The 14,657-nt window shown below is 35.4% G+C and overlaps 1 protein-coding gene across 6 annotated transcripts in view; it reads left to right on the top strand.

The window, feature by feature from the left end:
* The window catches only part of USP3 (ubiquitin specific peptidase 3), a 106,179-nt gene that overhangs the window by 26,726 nt on the left and 64,796 nt on the right, over positions 1-14,657 (top strand). For all 6 annotated transcript variants that reach the window (XM_078448718.2, XM_078448717.2, XM_078448720.2 and 3 more), the window contains 2 exons: positions 3,596-3,656; positions 7,280-7,411. In XM_078448718.2, the coding sequence (XP_078304844.1) occupies positions 3,596-3,656; positions 7,280-7,411 (193 nt within the window). The remainder of the gene's footprint in view (positions 1-3,595; positions 3,657-7,279; positions 7,412-14,657) is intronic.

Raw genomic sequence — 14,657 nt, 5'->3', positions numbered from 1 at the left:
TTGGGGAGTCAAAAGTTATATATGTATTTTTGACTGTGTAGGGTTGGGACCCTAAACCCTCCCTGCATTGTTCAAGGGTCAACTGTATATTATTTCAGTTACATTATGGTTCATCTAGCATTTTATAGAAGAGCCTGGGAAACTTCTAATACTGTTTCCATGGACAATATGTTCATCCTACAGATAAACTTTTGAAACTCATCTGCCTATAAACTGAGACTACCTTTTATAAGATAGTGCCCCTTAAGGTGATAAAATAAATAATTTTAAAATTATTTGTAGTGTTCTTTTATTCATGCTACGTCTTGTTCTCAACAACAATTGAAAGTTAGTTTAATGTACCCCTACAGTGGGGTACATTAAAGGTTCCTTGTTTGGGAGTGCCTGGGTGACTCAGTCAGTTAAATGTCCGACTTCGGCTCACGCTATGATCTCATGGCTTGTGAGTTTGAACCCCGTGTTAGCTCTGCTGACAGCTCAGAGCCTGGAGCCTGCTTTGGATTCTGTGTCTCCTCTCTCTGCTCCTCCCCTGCTCATGCTCTCTCTCTCTTTCTCTTTGTCTTTGTCTCTCTCAAAAAGAAAAGAATATAAAATTTTTTTTAAAAAAGGTTTTTAATTTGGATAAGGTATGTATAAACGGTGACTGTTCCCCAACACAGTGCAATAAGTGGCTTCAGAATGTCTCATCATACCCTATTCTCTATAGTTTTTTAGCTTTCAAATGTTTTTTTGCTGTTAAAGTATTAAGCCCTCAGAAAGCACTGTCATTTAAATAGCCAAGACCAACCTTCTTACTGTAAATATTCATGTTAGAAGAAGTCAGGTTTCTTAACTTAGGAAGTGAAGTCTTTTTTGAGTTTTATTCAAAGGCACAGTCACTTTTTGCAGTATTTCTGAAAGTCAATACTGTATTTTCTTTTATTCTCTTTCTTCATCCCTGTGTAACATACCTGTTTACCTACTTATTTATTTTATTGAGGTACAATTCACATAACAAAATGAACCATTTTAAAGTGAAAAATTCAGTGGCATTTAGTACATCTACAGCCATGACCTCTATCTAGTTCTGAGACATTTTCATCATCTCAAAATAAACTCTATACCCATTAAGTAGTTACTCCCATTTCTTTCTGCCCTAGCCTCAGGGTACTATTTTAAAATTTGATATTGAGAAATTAAAAAGCTAATAAAACTTTTTGAGTTAATTGAGATGCTATAACACAAGATGTAGAATATGTTGTTCTAAATTCAACAGCATGCAGAAATGCATTTAATATGCTGACAGTGGAGAAATTAGTTTATAAAGTTGTATGTGCTGTGTGTATAGTTCCAACTATAAGGAGGAAAAAGGAATACTTCATAGAAAACACACCAAAGTGATAGTGATATTACTCTAGATTTTTTTCTCATTTAAAAGAGGAAAAAAAGTTTCCATAATTAAAATGAAAACAAACTCCAGATAGTTAAAAACTTGGGCCTAAACTTACTGTTGTAATATGATTACTTGTTTCAGGTTAATACTAAACTTCAACAGCTCCCCCCACTCCCGATTGAGTTATATGTTTCTTAGTATTTAATAAGAGAAAAAGATTTGCTGGAGGAACAAAGTTATAGTATTCATGGTTTTTCAGTCCTCCAGTTATATCTCAAACCATGAATACCTGTTTTGAGTAAGCTGTGTTCTAATTTATTTTCCTTTAAAAAATAAATACTTTAGAACTTTCTTTTCAAACTATAAAAACATCATATTCCTGTTGATATAAATCAAATACCATGGGGGTGTACAAATGAAAAGCTAACACTCTCCCCTCAAATATAGTCTTCTCATGTACCTGCCTATAATAATTGCTGTTAGTAGTTTGGCTAGAATTCTTCATGGCCTTTTGGTCATGTGGCTTACATGCCACATATAATAAAATTGGACCCAATCAAGTAAAAACCTCAAATGCCTTCAGGATGGCCCTGGCAGTTACTGTAAAGGTGTGAATGCATTAAGGAAAGGTAGGAACCTTGCCTGCTGGAAGGAAATTTTACCACACAAAGCTTTCATATTCAAGAAGGGTTAGAGCCCTGTGCTGGCCAGACAAGCAGAATCCCTCGGGCAGTGTATCACTGTGCTTTCCTATTCCTTGCCCACCTCTTCCCTCCCATACAAATATAGAATGAATGTATGTCAGAGATTTATTTAACTCATTAATGAAGGAAATAGCAGTATGATAAAGCTGATTCTAAGAGCATTTGAGGAATTGAGTGCATGTAGATATTGAAGAAAGAACATTGAAATAAATTGCTAAACTTGATGTAAAATTGGTTAATGTCCTATATAGTAGTAAAACCATTACTTTTGGAGTGTGCTGGACAGATACATCTCAAAAATCTACCTGTTTACCTCTAACTTCATAGAATTTGGGTCCTAATCAACAATAAACAGTAGTCAAACAGTAGTGCTATAATTAAATATCTTTGGGAGGACCTCTTAATGCTTCATTACATGTTGAAAGGGCCAGTGGTTCTTGATTAACCTCATTTCAAGTTTTGGTCAGTTTTTCTTACCAGCCAGAAAGGCCTTTTGTAATGTGTAAGGCAAGAATAGTACAGTAAGGACCAGGATTTGGAAGAGCTTAAACTAGGAAATTTGAACTTTCAGCAGATGTTTATTGAGTACACACTGTGTGCCAGGCAATGGATTTATTATACTCCTGAGTGTGGTTGTGCCATGGTGCCCCTCCCATACCCCTAGGAGGTGGACTTATGGTTCTCAAGGGGTTGTATTACGGGGTCACCTGAGAAGCTACTTTTCTCAAAATACACATGTTCTTTGTCCTCTTTCCCCACCCCAATGTAGATATCTTTGCCTGAGTAAAACATAGGAGTTTTGAATAGCTTTCCACGTGATTTTTGTGTCTCTTCTTTTTGAAAATCATTGTTATGTTTATTGGGCTTTTTTTAAAAAAATTGAATAGGTAAAAACAGTAGGCAAAATTATAAGCAGTATTTTAAAAGTTTTCATGCTTTTCTTGCCTGTCCCATCCTTATAATACTTAAACTAAAATAATGTCCTGATTTACCCTCAGCAAGAATTATATGCAGTTGTCCTCTTTAGAATTGAATTTCATGCAACCAAGACCTTCATCTGGGAAGAGCTGGGTTTGGTCTTCCTAATTGTATCTTTAGGCTTTGTCTCTAAGTAAACTGAAAGAATTGTCATTTATATTAGTATATAATCTGCCTGGCAAAGACATGTGATTAAAAAATTAGACTTAAAAAATGTTTTTAAGAGAAAATAGACTGTCATTAGCTTGTTGGAGACTGGTAAAAGTAAATGTATATGTTCTTAACTTGTGATTGAACTGTTTGAGTCAACAATTAAAATGAGCAGCTGCTGTGGACATGCATTTCAGTTCTTTTCAGTGTAACTTTAATTAGGCAGCCATTCTGTGTACATGCACTCACAAAGCAAGGATTTAGGATTTCAGTACACCTAAGCAGCCATGGAATTTATAACTTAATCACAGGATATGATATTACAGATTAGGGGAGAAACTGGGAAATAACATGATACAATTGGTATATTGTGTATTTTTCTTTTTATTAGTGTGCCGGTCCAACAAAAGCCCCTGGGTCTGTTTGACTTGTTCAAGTGTCCACTGTGGAAGGTAGGTGACATACTTATTACCTCACTACCCTACTTGATTTTTTCAATTTGCCTTTAAGCTTTATGTCAAAGTTTTATTGATTTGGATTATCAACACCATTGCTTAATCATAGTCTGTAATTTCTCTGTATGGCTTCCCTCTCCTAATACAGTCTATTTGCTCAGTGATAAAACTGAGGATATCTAGGGGGAAAAACCTTTGTATTGATACTCAGAAGAATTAATTTGATGATCAGATAATCTAGTAATATTTGATTAAAAAGATGAAATGAGAGAACTTTGAAATCTTTAAATAAAAGTTTACCTTATGGTTGTTTCTTAAACCTTTTAATAGGGTAAATTCAAGCATACACAAAAGTAGAGAGATAATATAATTGAACCCCATTACTTTCATCACCCCATTTCAACAGCTGTCAATACGTTGCCTGTCTTATTTCTTCTATTCCCTATACCATGCCCGGCTTTACTAACTTTTGAATCAAATTCCAGTTATCACATCATTCTTCTGAAAATAAAATAACAAAATGTTTACAGATAAAGAGTTCCCTTTATTACAGATAAAGGATCCCCTTGAAAATGATCTCACTGTGGAGTTCATTATTAATTGGTGTCTAAGATGTACCAACTGTTTCATTGTTCCATTAATACATTTTTTGTTTTACAAAAAACTCCCACCCCCACCTCCCCAATTCTGGTTCAAGCCTAGCTTTTCCTCCCCATTCTTGGCTTCAAAATGATGTTACTTAAATACTTTGATAACTCTTTTCTTCAAACTCAAATAAATACCAACCTTTGTGTTCTTTTATCTTGGCAGTAGCACATTTATTCCTATTGCTCTTTTAACTTAGAAAATCCACTTTGAATTTACTTAGAATGGGAAATCATACTGTCACACAGGTGGAAATATACTTTGTATTTATTAGGACTATTTCCCCATTGTTATTTTTAAATCTTCATTGCATGAAGAAAGCATCTATGTTCAGTTCACTTTTGATTTTTTACATTTTGAGTCGTGGAATTGAGTATTTTTTCCATGTACACTTAAAAGTACGTTTGGAAAATGTTAACTGCATATCTTAATTGTGGCTGTTGTGGTTTTGAAATCTCTAGGATTTGGGGAACCTGAAAATACTTTGTACAGATAACATTTTTTTTAAAAAAAGAAGAAAAGTACAAGCACTTAAATTCTGCACTTGAAGAGACAGATTCCTCTCCTAGATTTTGAGAGGTGAGAATTATAATGCACTAAAATTTATGTAGTTCTGTTCTCCAGTTGTCTCATAGTGCTCTACGACCTAAATCTTGAAGGTCATATGCCAGCAAAAAGACCTAGCAAACTCGCAAAAATTGGAGAGATTAATATTCTTAATAGCAAGCAACAAACAATTCTCTTAAGTAGGTTTTGGAAAAACAAAATGAAAAATTTCTAGACTCTGCAGGTAGTCTGTTTCTAATTGCAAGCAGTCTTAAATTTAGAAATTTTACATAGTTTCAGAGAAATATGATTAAATAGATTAAACAGATAATGACAGTAGCTTGTGTTTGGTTCTTCATTTTACATAGCTGATTGGTTAATTTTCTTTCATGTAATCCTGGGTATTGATTGCCAAGGGTTCTGATTTTCAGTAATTTTAGGCCAGTTGTCTGCAGAAAGTCTTAAATTGAATACTCCTTCAACTAGAAAACATAGTTTGTCAGTAGCATATTTGATTTATGTAATTTAGTTGGCCTTCACGACATCATCCTGTTTATTTTTCAAATTTTTGTGATTGTTAGAAGTCTGTGATATATACATTGATGCTTTTCCTTCTTAGACCAAATTGTCCAGTTAAAATCTAATCTAAATGAGGGAAATACTTGTTTTTATGTTATTCATCTTATACGTAACTGTTAACTTCTGAGTGATATATTTGAATATTACCCAAAACATTGCTAATCTTAATGTCAGCAGTAATACACTTCCTAGAACTTTTCAGTGATGTTTTACAGTAACCATTGAAACCTCTAGTACATTGAAAGACTATAGTGTGGTGGCTAAGTGAAGTATACGTACTATGTACAGATGACCAGTTTTCAAAGACTTAAAGTAATGCCTTATTATTATCATCATTCAGTACTGCTTTTTCTTTGATTTGGAAGGTGCTCATTATAAATAGTAGTTGTGTTTCTCATAGGACAGTATAAATTATATAAGCATAGGAAATTGAGGTAATTAGATGTTGAACCTATATGATGCCTTGGAATTTAAATATTGGGTGTTTCTTGACCTATGCAACGTATGTGCGTAATATGACCACTTTCTAAGCACAGAGGTTAAGTAACTCGTCTAAGTTCACGATGTCTAGCATGTGACAAGGTTACTTTTGAAGCCAGGAAGTCTAGTTTTTGAGCTTATACTCTTAATCTATATTTTATTTTAAAATTGCTTTATACCTTTGTGGACAAAGGACTCATATACACACAAGTTTTGGTTTTGTTTACTATGATGAAAAAAACAGGGGAAAAATACATCAAAGTTTAAGGTGAGGTTGTAGTGCCTCTGATGCTTCCAGCTTTCCTAGGGTAGAGGCTGGACCTGAAGTTCATCCTCCCTATTTACCCCAACTGTCCTACTTTCCCCAAGGTGAGTGTTGCTCCTAGTATAATTGAGATGCCTCATGACAAAATGTTACTTTAATTCTCTGAGTATGTTTATTTTGGTACCATTTAAACAACATTTGTTTTGACTGAGTTTTCAATTAGGCCTTGCCTCCTATAAATCGACTACTGTCTAGGGACTGGGAAATTTTGTTTTATAAGGTCTTCACAGTACTGGTCAGTTACAACATAGTACAGTATTTAGGTGGAGGTTGAGAGGAATTTGGGTGTACACCATACGCATTATTTCAGTTTCATTCTGCCTTCTGTAATACATTGATTTATTAAATCTGAGTTGGAAAGTATTAGGAGATTTTTATGAATATAGTTGACCTTTGATTGTCCATGTAAAGAAATAAGTTTAGGTTTAAGATGATTTGTACTTTCTGTTGTTTCCAAACAAACGTGTTTCCATATGAGTGGAACTAATTATTTAGGCATTCGAATACAAGATTTGAAGCCATATTGATGAGAAAGAGACAGAAGATGATCTTGTTTCCATATCTGACTTTCACCTTTTATATTAAGCAGCAGTCCAGGCATAACCTATGGTCCTTTGGGAAGTGGTTGAGTGATTTAGTTTACAGAGTTCACCTTTGAGAACAACCTGAGTTGGGGGTTAGCAGTCTGAGAAAAGCTTAAAAAAAGAAAAAAGCTACAGCAAAAGCCTTAGCAGAGGGGTTGATAAGTGATAATGTCAATGGTATTGAAACTGATTTGCATAGATGATGCTTTTCCTTGCCTCACCCTAATCTGTGTATAATTAAAAGTTGACTGTCATGTTTGATTGTAAAAAAGCATATTTTAAGCACTCAGCTTAATAAATCACTATCCAATTGAATGCTTTTATAGGGCTGAGTACTCTTAAAAGGAGGAATTCTTTCTCATTCTAATTTGATTATCATCTGATTTTATTGTCATCTGCTACTATTTTAACTTCCAAAGTAATATTTGGATTAAAATAAATTTTTATTTGGTTTTTATAAGGTATGTGAATGGCCATGCAAAAAAACATTATGAAGATGCACAAGTACCCTTAGCTAATCATAAGAAATCAGAAAAGCAAGATAAACCTCAGCACACAGTGTGTATGGATTGCAGTAGCTACAGTACATACTGGTAAGTATTAGTATTTTCTGGAAATGATATTCCTTAGTGTGCAAACGTTGTCTCATTTTCCTTGCTCTCACCTCTTCCCCGTCAATCTCTAAACCAGTGCTGCTGCCATTACCTCCTTTTTGTTCTGTTAGGACTCATAGGGGATTGGAGCCATTGGGAATGCCTGGCCTTATTCATTCAGTTTTTACTCTGCATTGTTCCCTTCAACTTCTGGGCCTCCTTCTCTTTCCCACCCCCTCTGTTCCTTGTTCATCTCAGTAAACTGCAGGGCAATGAAAAGCATTTGTTTGTGGTTCTTTATAATTCTTTTTCTTGTTTTGTTTTTTATTGAAGAATATTATGATACAAACTTCTGTTAAAAACAAACAAACCAAAAAAAAAAAAAAAAAAAAACCAAAAAAAAACCAAGCGTATGCTTTTACTGTCTGGGTAACATTTTGTTATGTAATCTTAAAAATGTAACTTCTTTTTAAAAAAACTGTTCTGACACTCTGTCTTCTTCCAGCACAGATCCATTCTCTTCTCCTCCTCTGTAGATAAATGTTAAGGATTTCATGTGTAGCCTTTCAGGCTGTTTTTTTTGTTTTGTTTTGTTTTGTTTTGTTTTGTTTTGTTTTGTAAATATCACATCCTTTAAAATATTAGAGTCCCTGTTCTCTCTTTGTAATATAGTATACATATATATTTCATATAAATGGCAATGAAAGAAGTATCAATTTTTGTGACTACTTAAAACTAGGTTATTTAGTTTACAGTAACGTTTAACAATTCATATCCATTTGTTATACTCAGAAGGTCACTGTTTTTGCAGTTTTAACTTCAGTGTTAAGCAAATGTTTTTCGTTGACTAGTAAATTATGATGATGAATTCTTTACTTGTTTTAATCAGTTTACTCTCAATTCAAAAGGTTTTTGACATTGAAGGGGGGAAAAAAGCCATTTGAAGGATCCCTTTGGAGATTTTTTTTTTGGCCATACAGCCCTTGAATGTCACATGAAAGCAGTACTGGGCGCGGATGGGGATTTAAAGTCTAAATACCACTTTTGATTCACACTCTACTGAAGTTTTGTGCTAATCTTTTCTATATCATCCTTAGTTGGTTATTGTATTGTAGAAAAATTTCCATTAAAAGGAGGAAAGAATGGCTTCCCGTCTTTAAAATTTTTACAGGTTGAACATTATTAAATTGTGGCTATTGAATAAATACCTTAAGATTTAGTCATTTAGACTACTACTGTTTCGGTGGAAGATGTCCAGACCTGGAAGAGAGAGAAGCTGGAGGTAGATAAAAAGTTTCAATAAAAATGAAAATCTTTGTGAGATTTTGACACATGGTCTAGTGCTCAGTTTATTGTTATTTGCTGTTGTAAAACACTGCTTCCTATGAAAGTTAAGCATTAGCCAGGCTTTTAAAGTGTTCTCATTAGTTTTTCCTCTTTTCCTTCAGGACACTTAGATACTAGAATGAGGTAGCTACCTAATTGACAGAACCATGTTTCTTTAAGACTATTTGTTTTAGTGAGTGGAAATTAAGATCATTCTTTAGGTATAATCTCACAATCATTGTTGTGAGTCAGATCACTCTATACATACCAGATATTGAAAACACACATTTTTCTTCATTTTCATTTAGCAGTGTGCATGAAATGTTAAATTGGGAAGTTTGGAAATACAATTCGATCTCTGTGCGCTATGTAAAAAGTTTGCAGTGGGTTTTCTTGCAGCTGGTAAGATTATGAGGAAACAGTAACTCTGAGGAAATTTAAAAAATTATCATAATGGAGTGGAATTAATATTCATAGGTCTATTTAAAAATATGTTGTATACTTCAGTGTCTTTATTTGTAAAAATACATTTGAGACTTTATGAATTTTGAAGGAATGCCTTTATTAACCAGAATTGCAATTTGATTTGTTTTATGTTGGTATAATATGCTAGAGTACGTGTGGTTTCATGGCTGAATTGGAATTAAATGGCAGATGTTTAAAAAAAAAATTTTTTTAATGTTTTTTACTTTTGAGAGAGAGAGACACGAGTGTGAGTTGAGGAGGGGCAGAGAGAGAGAGGGAGACACAGAATCTGAAGCAGGCTCCAGGCTCTGTACTGTCAGCACAGAGCCCAACACAGGGCTTGAACTCACGAACCATGAGATCATGACCTGAGCTGAAGTCGGACACTTAACTGACTGAGCCACCCAGCTGCCCCTTAAATGGCAGATCTTGGGGAATATACACCATGGCAGAGCCTTCTTGGCCAATTGCCAGTCTTTTGTGTGAAGTTAAACAGAGCTGCAAGTGTATGGACACTCAGAGCTTCTGCAACGTAGGACGGGAACTGCATCTGGTCACATTACTGTATCATTTGGGGGTTTAAAAACAAAATGCCAGGGACTCACCCTGTAGCAGGATTACACTGATGCCTTAAAAGAAATCTGTGATAGTTGCAAGCTGAGAAAGCTGTACTCTAAATTAAGTTTCCTCATACCTCAGTGTGATTAAGAAAGAAATGAAAAAGGATTTCTTCTTTCTGTATGAATGGGTGTGTGTTATTTTCTAGTACACTTCAGTAATTTCACTTCAGTTTATAAATTTTCCTTGCCCATAAGTTTCTTGTGGTTAGACTCAATGATTTGCTTCGTTGGTAAAATATTGGTGCATTAGTTTTAACTTTATTGTTATTACTGTGGTCAAAATCTTTTTACTTTAGTTAATGTTAAAGCTCCTTTTCCATGTGCTCTGTACTCTAAAGAAGTTGAAACATGCTCTTGAGAAACATGCCATATCTTTATTTCCCCTTTCCAAGAGTCCCTGCCCTGTCTTATCTTTGCATATCCTTCAGTGAAGTTAACCACTGAACTCTCCCCAGTCCCTCCTCCCAGCTTCTATTGTAGCTAGATGTAATCGCTCCTAAACTCATAGTTCTTGGGATACTTGTAATTTCCTGCTGTGCATTAGGTTATTTGTAAATGTCCTTGGTGACTGCAGGAACCATATGTCAGATCATCTCTTCCGCGCTACTCAGTGTCCGGTGCAGAGAGGGCAGTATATGTTTGGAGGTTTGTATTTTGTTACGTATCTTCCAAAAATGGGGAAGGTTACATCACATCTATAATATCGTGTCCTTTGGTCATTTTGGAGGACTGAATAGCCATGGAAAATCTTTCTCCAAGAAGACCTAAATCATGGCAAGTGTGAGCTATTTTATTTACCTCCCAAGAAGGACACCTTGCTATAGCTCCCTTCACTTCTCACATAAACAGGACATCCGGAAGAAGTTCATATCATCCAAACAGAACAACATAAAATGGGTCACTGTTTCTAAAGAGGGAAAGCGACACCAAAAGGAGTAATTCTGATTTGACACAGACCTACTCATTTAGGAGATCAGTCAGCTAAACTGAGCTTTGAAGTCAAGTGAAGATTTCTATAAAAATGAAAATCTCCCCAAAAATGAAAATCACTCCCACAAGGGCTAGTGTTCACTTTTATTATTTAAGTAATTTATTTTTTCCTCACACCCCATCTTCTCTCTCCAGTCAGTAAAAATGGAATTGTATGTGGTATATGTTCTTTTATCACAAAGAAACTAAGATTAAAATTAGGAACTTTGATTTCTTATGTAGATATTTGGAGTTAATAGTTTTTAAATACTGAACAAATAGCTTTTGACATCTGACATAGTCTTGCCGATTCCGATCCTTATCAACAGTAACTGAATTTCTGAGGATACAAAAATATAAAAGGAATATTAAAACTAAATTACTAGAATTTTTCTTTTCTGGCAGGTAATGTTTTAAGGCACTCTTTCACACAAGGAAATAATTATGAAATGTTAAGCAATTCATTTGTTTAGAAAAAAGACTTGTATTTCAGATTTTAAACACCTGTAACAAATAGTTTTAACTAAAACTAGTAAAAATAAAGCTCTTATTTGTGGACTTAAATTGATACCGAATTGTTCTCAAAGAAAATTGTGATTGACTATTAAAAAGGGGAACATCTTTTGACTATCTTTATAAATAATTTTAGTACAAATTTTCAGTGATGTAAAGATTAGAGAACAGGAAGAGTTTTGTTTATTTAAAAACAGCATTTTGAAGTTTATTTATTTATTTTAATATGAAATACATTGTCAAATTGGTTTCCATACAACACCCAGTGCTCATCCCGACAGGTGCCCTCCTCAGTACCCTTCACTTACCCTCCCCTCCCTCCCACCCCCCATCAACCCTCAGATTGTTCTCAGGTTTTAAGAGCCTCTGATGGTTTGGCTCCCTCCCTCTCTAACCTTTTTTTTTTTCCCTTCCCCTCCCCCATGGTCTTCTGTTAAGTTTCTCAGGATCCACATAGGAGTGAAAACATACGGTATCTGTCTTTCTCTTTATGGCTTATTTCAGTTAGCATAACACTCTCCAATTCCATCCATGTTGCTACAAAAGGCCGTATTTCATTCTTTCTCATTGCTGTGTAGTATTCCATTGTGTATATAATCATTTTGAAGTTTAAAAAGAACTTTTTTAATAGAGGTGTTCTGAAAACATAAAGGGCTCTTTCCTAATAAGCTAGTACTTGTTTGCTTTTAACAAAGGATATAGATTTTCTCTGCAGGTATTGTTCTAATTTTCCAAAATTGGCCTATTCGATGGCAATACATTAGAATTTAATAAAAGAATTTAAAAATAAGCTTGCTATGTAAATGAGTTCTTTTGAGTTTTAACTTTTCTTGGTTTGAAAAGATGAAGTCACTGGATTACAAGCTTTTTTTTTTTTTTTCCTGTATCCATATCTAGTATTTATAATAAAACCAGAGATCAAATTTGCCTCCAAATATAACAATACTATACAAGGGAATGAAAAGGAATTTAAAATTTATTGCTGGATCCCCTACTGCCCTTTTTGAGGGGTACTTTTTGCATAGAAGTTTTTGTTTTATTTTGAGGGGATTTTTTGGTATTAGTATTATACTCAACTTACCGTTTAAAGATCCCTTTGTAGGGGCACTTGGGTGGCTCAGTCGATTAACCATCCAACTCTTGATTTCAGCTCAGTTCATGATCTCACACTTCATGAGTATGAGCTCCTTAGCAGGCTCTGCGTTGACAGTTGCCTGCTTGAGATTCTCTCTCCCTCTCTCTCTCTGCCCCCTCCGCTGCTCGTACATGCGCGCTCTCTTTCTCTAAAAATAAATAGCATTAAAAAAGATCACTTTGTAGCTGTAGGTTAAAAGATTGTTTCTTTACTGTCGCATAAAAAATCAGGTTCATTTGGGGCGCCTGGGTGGCGCAGTCGGTTAAGCGTCCGACTTCAGCCAGGTCACGATCTCGCGGTCCGTGAGTTCGAGCCCCGCGTCAGGCTCTGGGTTGATGGCTCGGAGCCTGGAGCCTGTTTCCGATTCTGTGTCTCCCTCTCTCTCTGACCCTCCCCCGTTCATGCTCTGTCTCTCTCTGTCCCAAAAATAAATAAAAAACGTTGAAAAAAAATTAAAAAAAAAAAAAACAAACAAAAAACAAAAAACAAAAAAATCAGGTTCATTTGTATGATGGTTGCTTCTTGTTTCCGATTGGTGGAGAGTCGTTTGGCTTGGGAGTATTTTCTTAGTTCTTCAAGGATGCGATACGGATCTTTGTAACTTTAATAGCATTTAATAGGAATGGAAAAACAACCTTAGACTTTTAAAGTTAAGAAAGAGAAATTTTTCTCTGTTTTGGGTGTGATATGTGTGCCATAAAATATGGTAGCATTTGAGCAATTAAAAGTGGCTAGTACAGGGGCACCTGGATGGCTCAGTACGTTAAGTGTCCAACTTCAGCTCAGGTCGCGATCTCATGGCTCATGAGTTTGAGCCCCGCATTGGGCTCTGTGCGGACAGCTCAGAGCCTGGAGCCTGCTTCAGATTCTGTGTCTCCCTCTCTCTCTGCCCCTCTCCTGCTCTGCCTCTCTGTCTCTGTGTCTCTGTCTCAAGAGTAAACATTAAAAAATATATAAAAATTAAAAGTGACTAGTACAGGGCACCTGGGTGGTGGCTCAGTGGGTTAAGTGTCCAACTTTTGATTTTGACTCAGGTCTTGATCTCACATTTTGTGAGATAGAGCCCCACATCAAGCTTTATGCTGACAGTACAGAGCCTGCTTAGGATTCTCTCGCTTTCCTTCTGCTCCTCCCCTGCTCTCACGCATGTGTGCATTCTCTGTCTCAAAAATAAATAAACTTGGGGCGCCTGGGTGGCTCAGTCGGTTAAGCGGCCGACTTCAGCTCAGGTCGTGATCTCGCGTTCCGTGAGTTCGAGCCCCGCGTCAGGCTCTGTGCTGACCGCTCAGAGCCTGGAGCCTGTTTCAGATTCTGTGTCTCCCTCTCTCTGACCCTTCCCCGTTCATGCTCTGTCTCTCTCTGTCTCAAAAATAAATAAACGTTAAAAAAAAAATTTTTTTTTTAAATAAATAAACTTAAAAAAAAGTAGCCAGTGGGACTGAGGAATGTTTTGTTTTGTTTTATTTTAATTAATATAATTTTAAATCACCACATGTGGCTGGCAGCTATTATCTTGGACAGTTCAGCCTCAAACTATTACAATTTAACATTGATATATTTTAATGTTATAAATCTTTCAAAGCATTTAGACAAAAATCTGACAGAAACTCCAAAAAGAAAATAAGTCAGTTTCACAAATTAAAATAGTTGCAGATAATTAAAACTTAAAGCAAATATAACCCAGCAAGATGTACCAAAAAGAAAAATTATATAATTAATTTCATGTGAAGTCTGCAGACATATTCATTATTTGTATCAACGTATTTCATAAAGAACCCCCAGTTATTATATCATTACAAGCAAAAATACATTTATAAATAGCCATTTCTGAATTTAAAAATCCTAATAACATTGAAACAAAAGGAAATTATTAAAATGTCACAGTCTTCTAAAAACTAAAAAAAAGGAAGCATCATGTCCTAAAGCCATTTCCATTAAATCAGAAACAAGACAGAAATACCTTTTATAATCATTTACATGCAGGGTGCCGGGGTAGCTCAGTCCTTTGAACATCCGAGTTCAGCTCAGGTCATGATCTCGCGGTTCTGTGAGTTCAAACCCCACTTGGACTCACCTGCTGTCACCTCAGAGCTCTGTCCTTGTCTCTCTCTGCCCCTCCCCCTCTCATTCTCATTCTCTCTCTCTCTCTCTCTCTCTCTCTCTCTCTCTCACACACACACACACACAAATTTTAAAAACCGTTAAAAAATGAAAAAAA

The sequence above is a fragment of the Panthera onca genome, chromosome B3 (genome assembly GCF_046562875.1).
Source record: "Panthera onca isolate mPanOnc1 chromosome B3, mPanOnc1 haplotype 2, whole genome shotgun sequence".
Classification (NCBI taxonomy): Eukaryota; Metazoa; Chordata; class Mammalia; order Carnivora; family Felidae; genus Panthera; species Panthera onca.
Note: the sequence above shows the minus strand (reverse complement) of the source record. Positions and strands in the feature narration are given on the sequence as shown.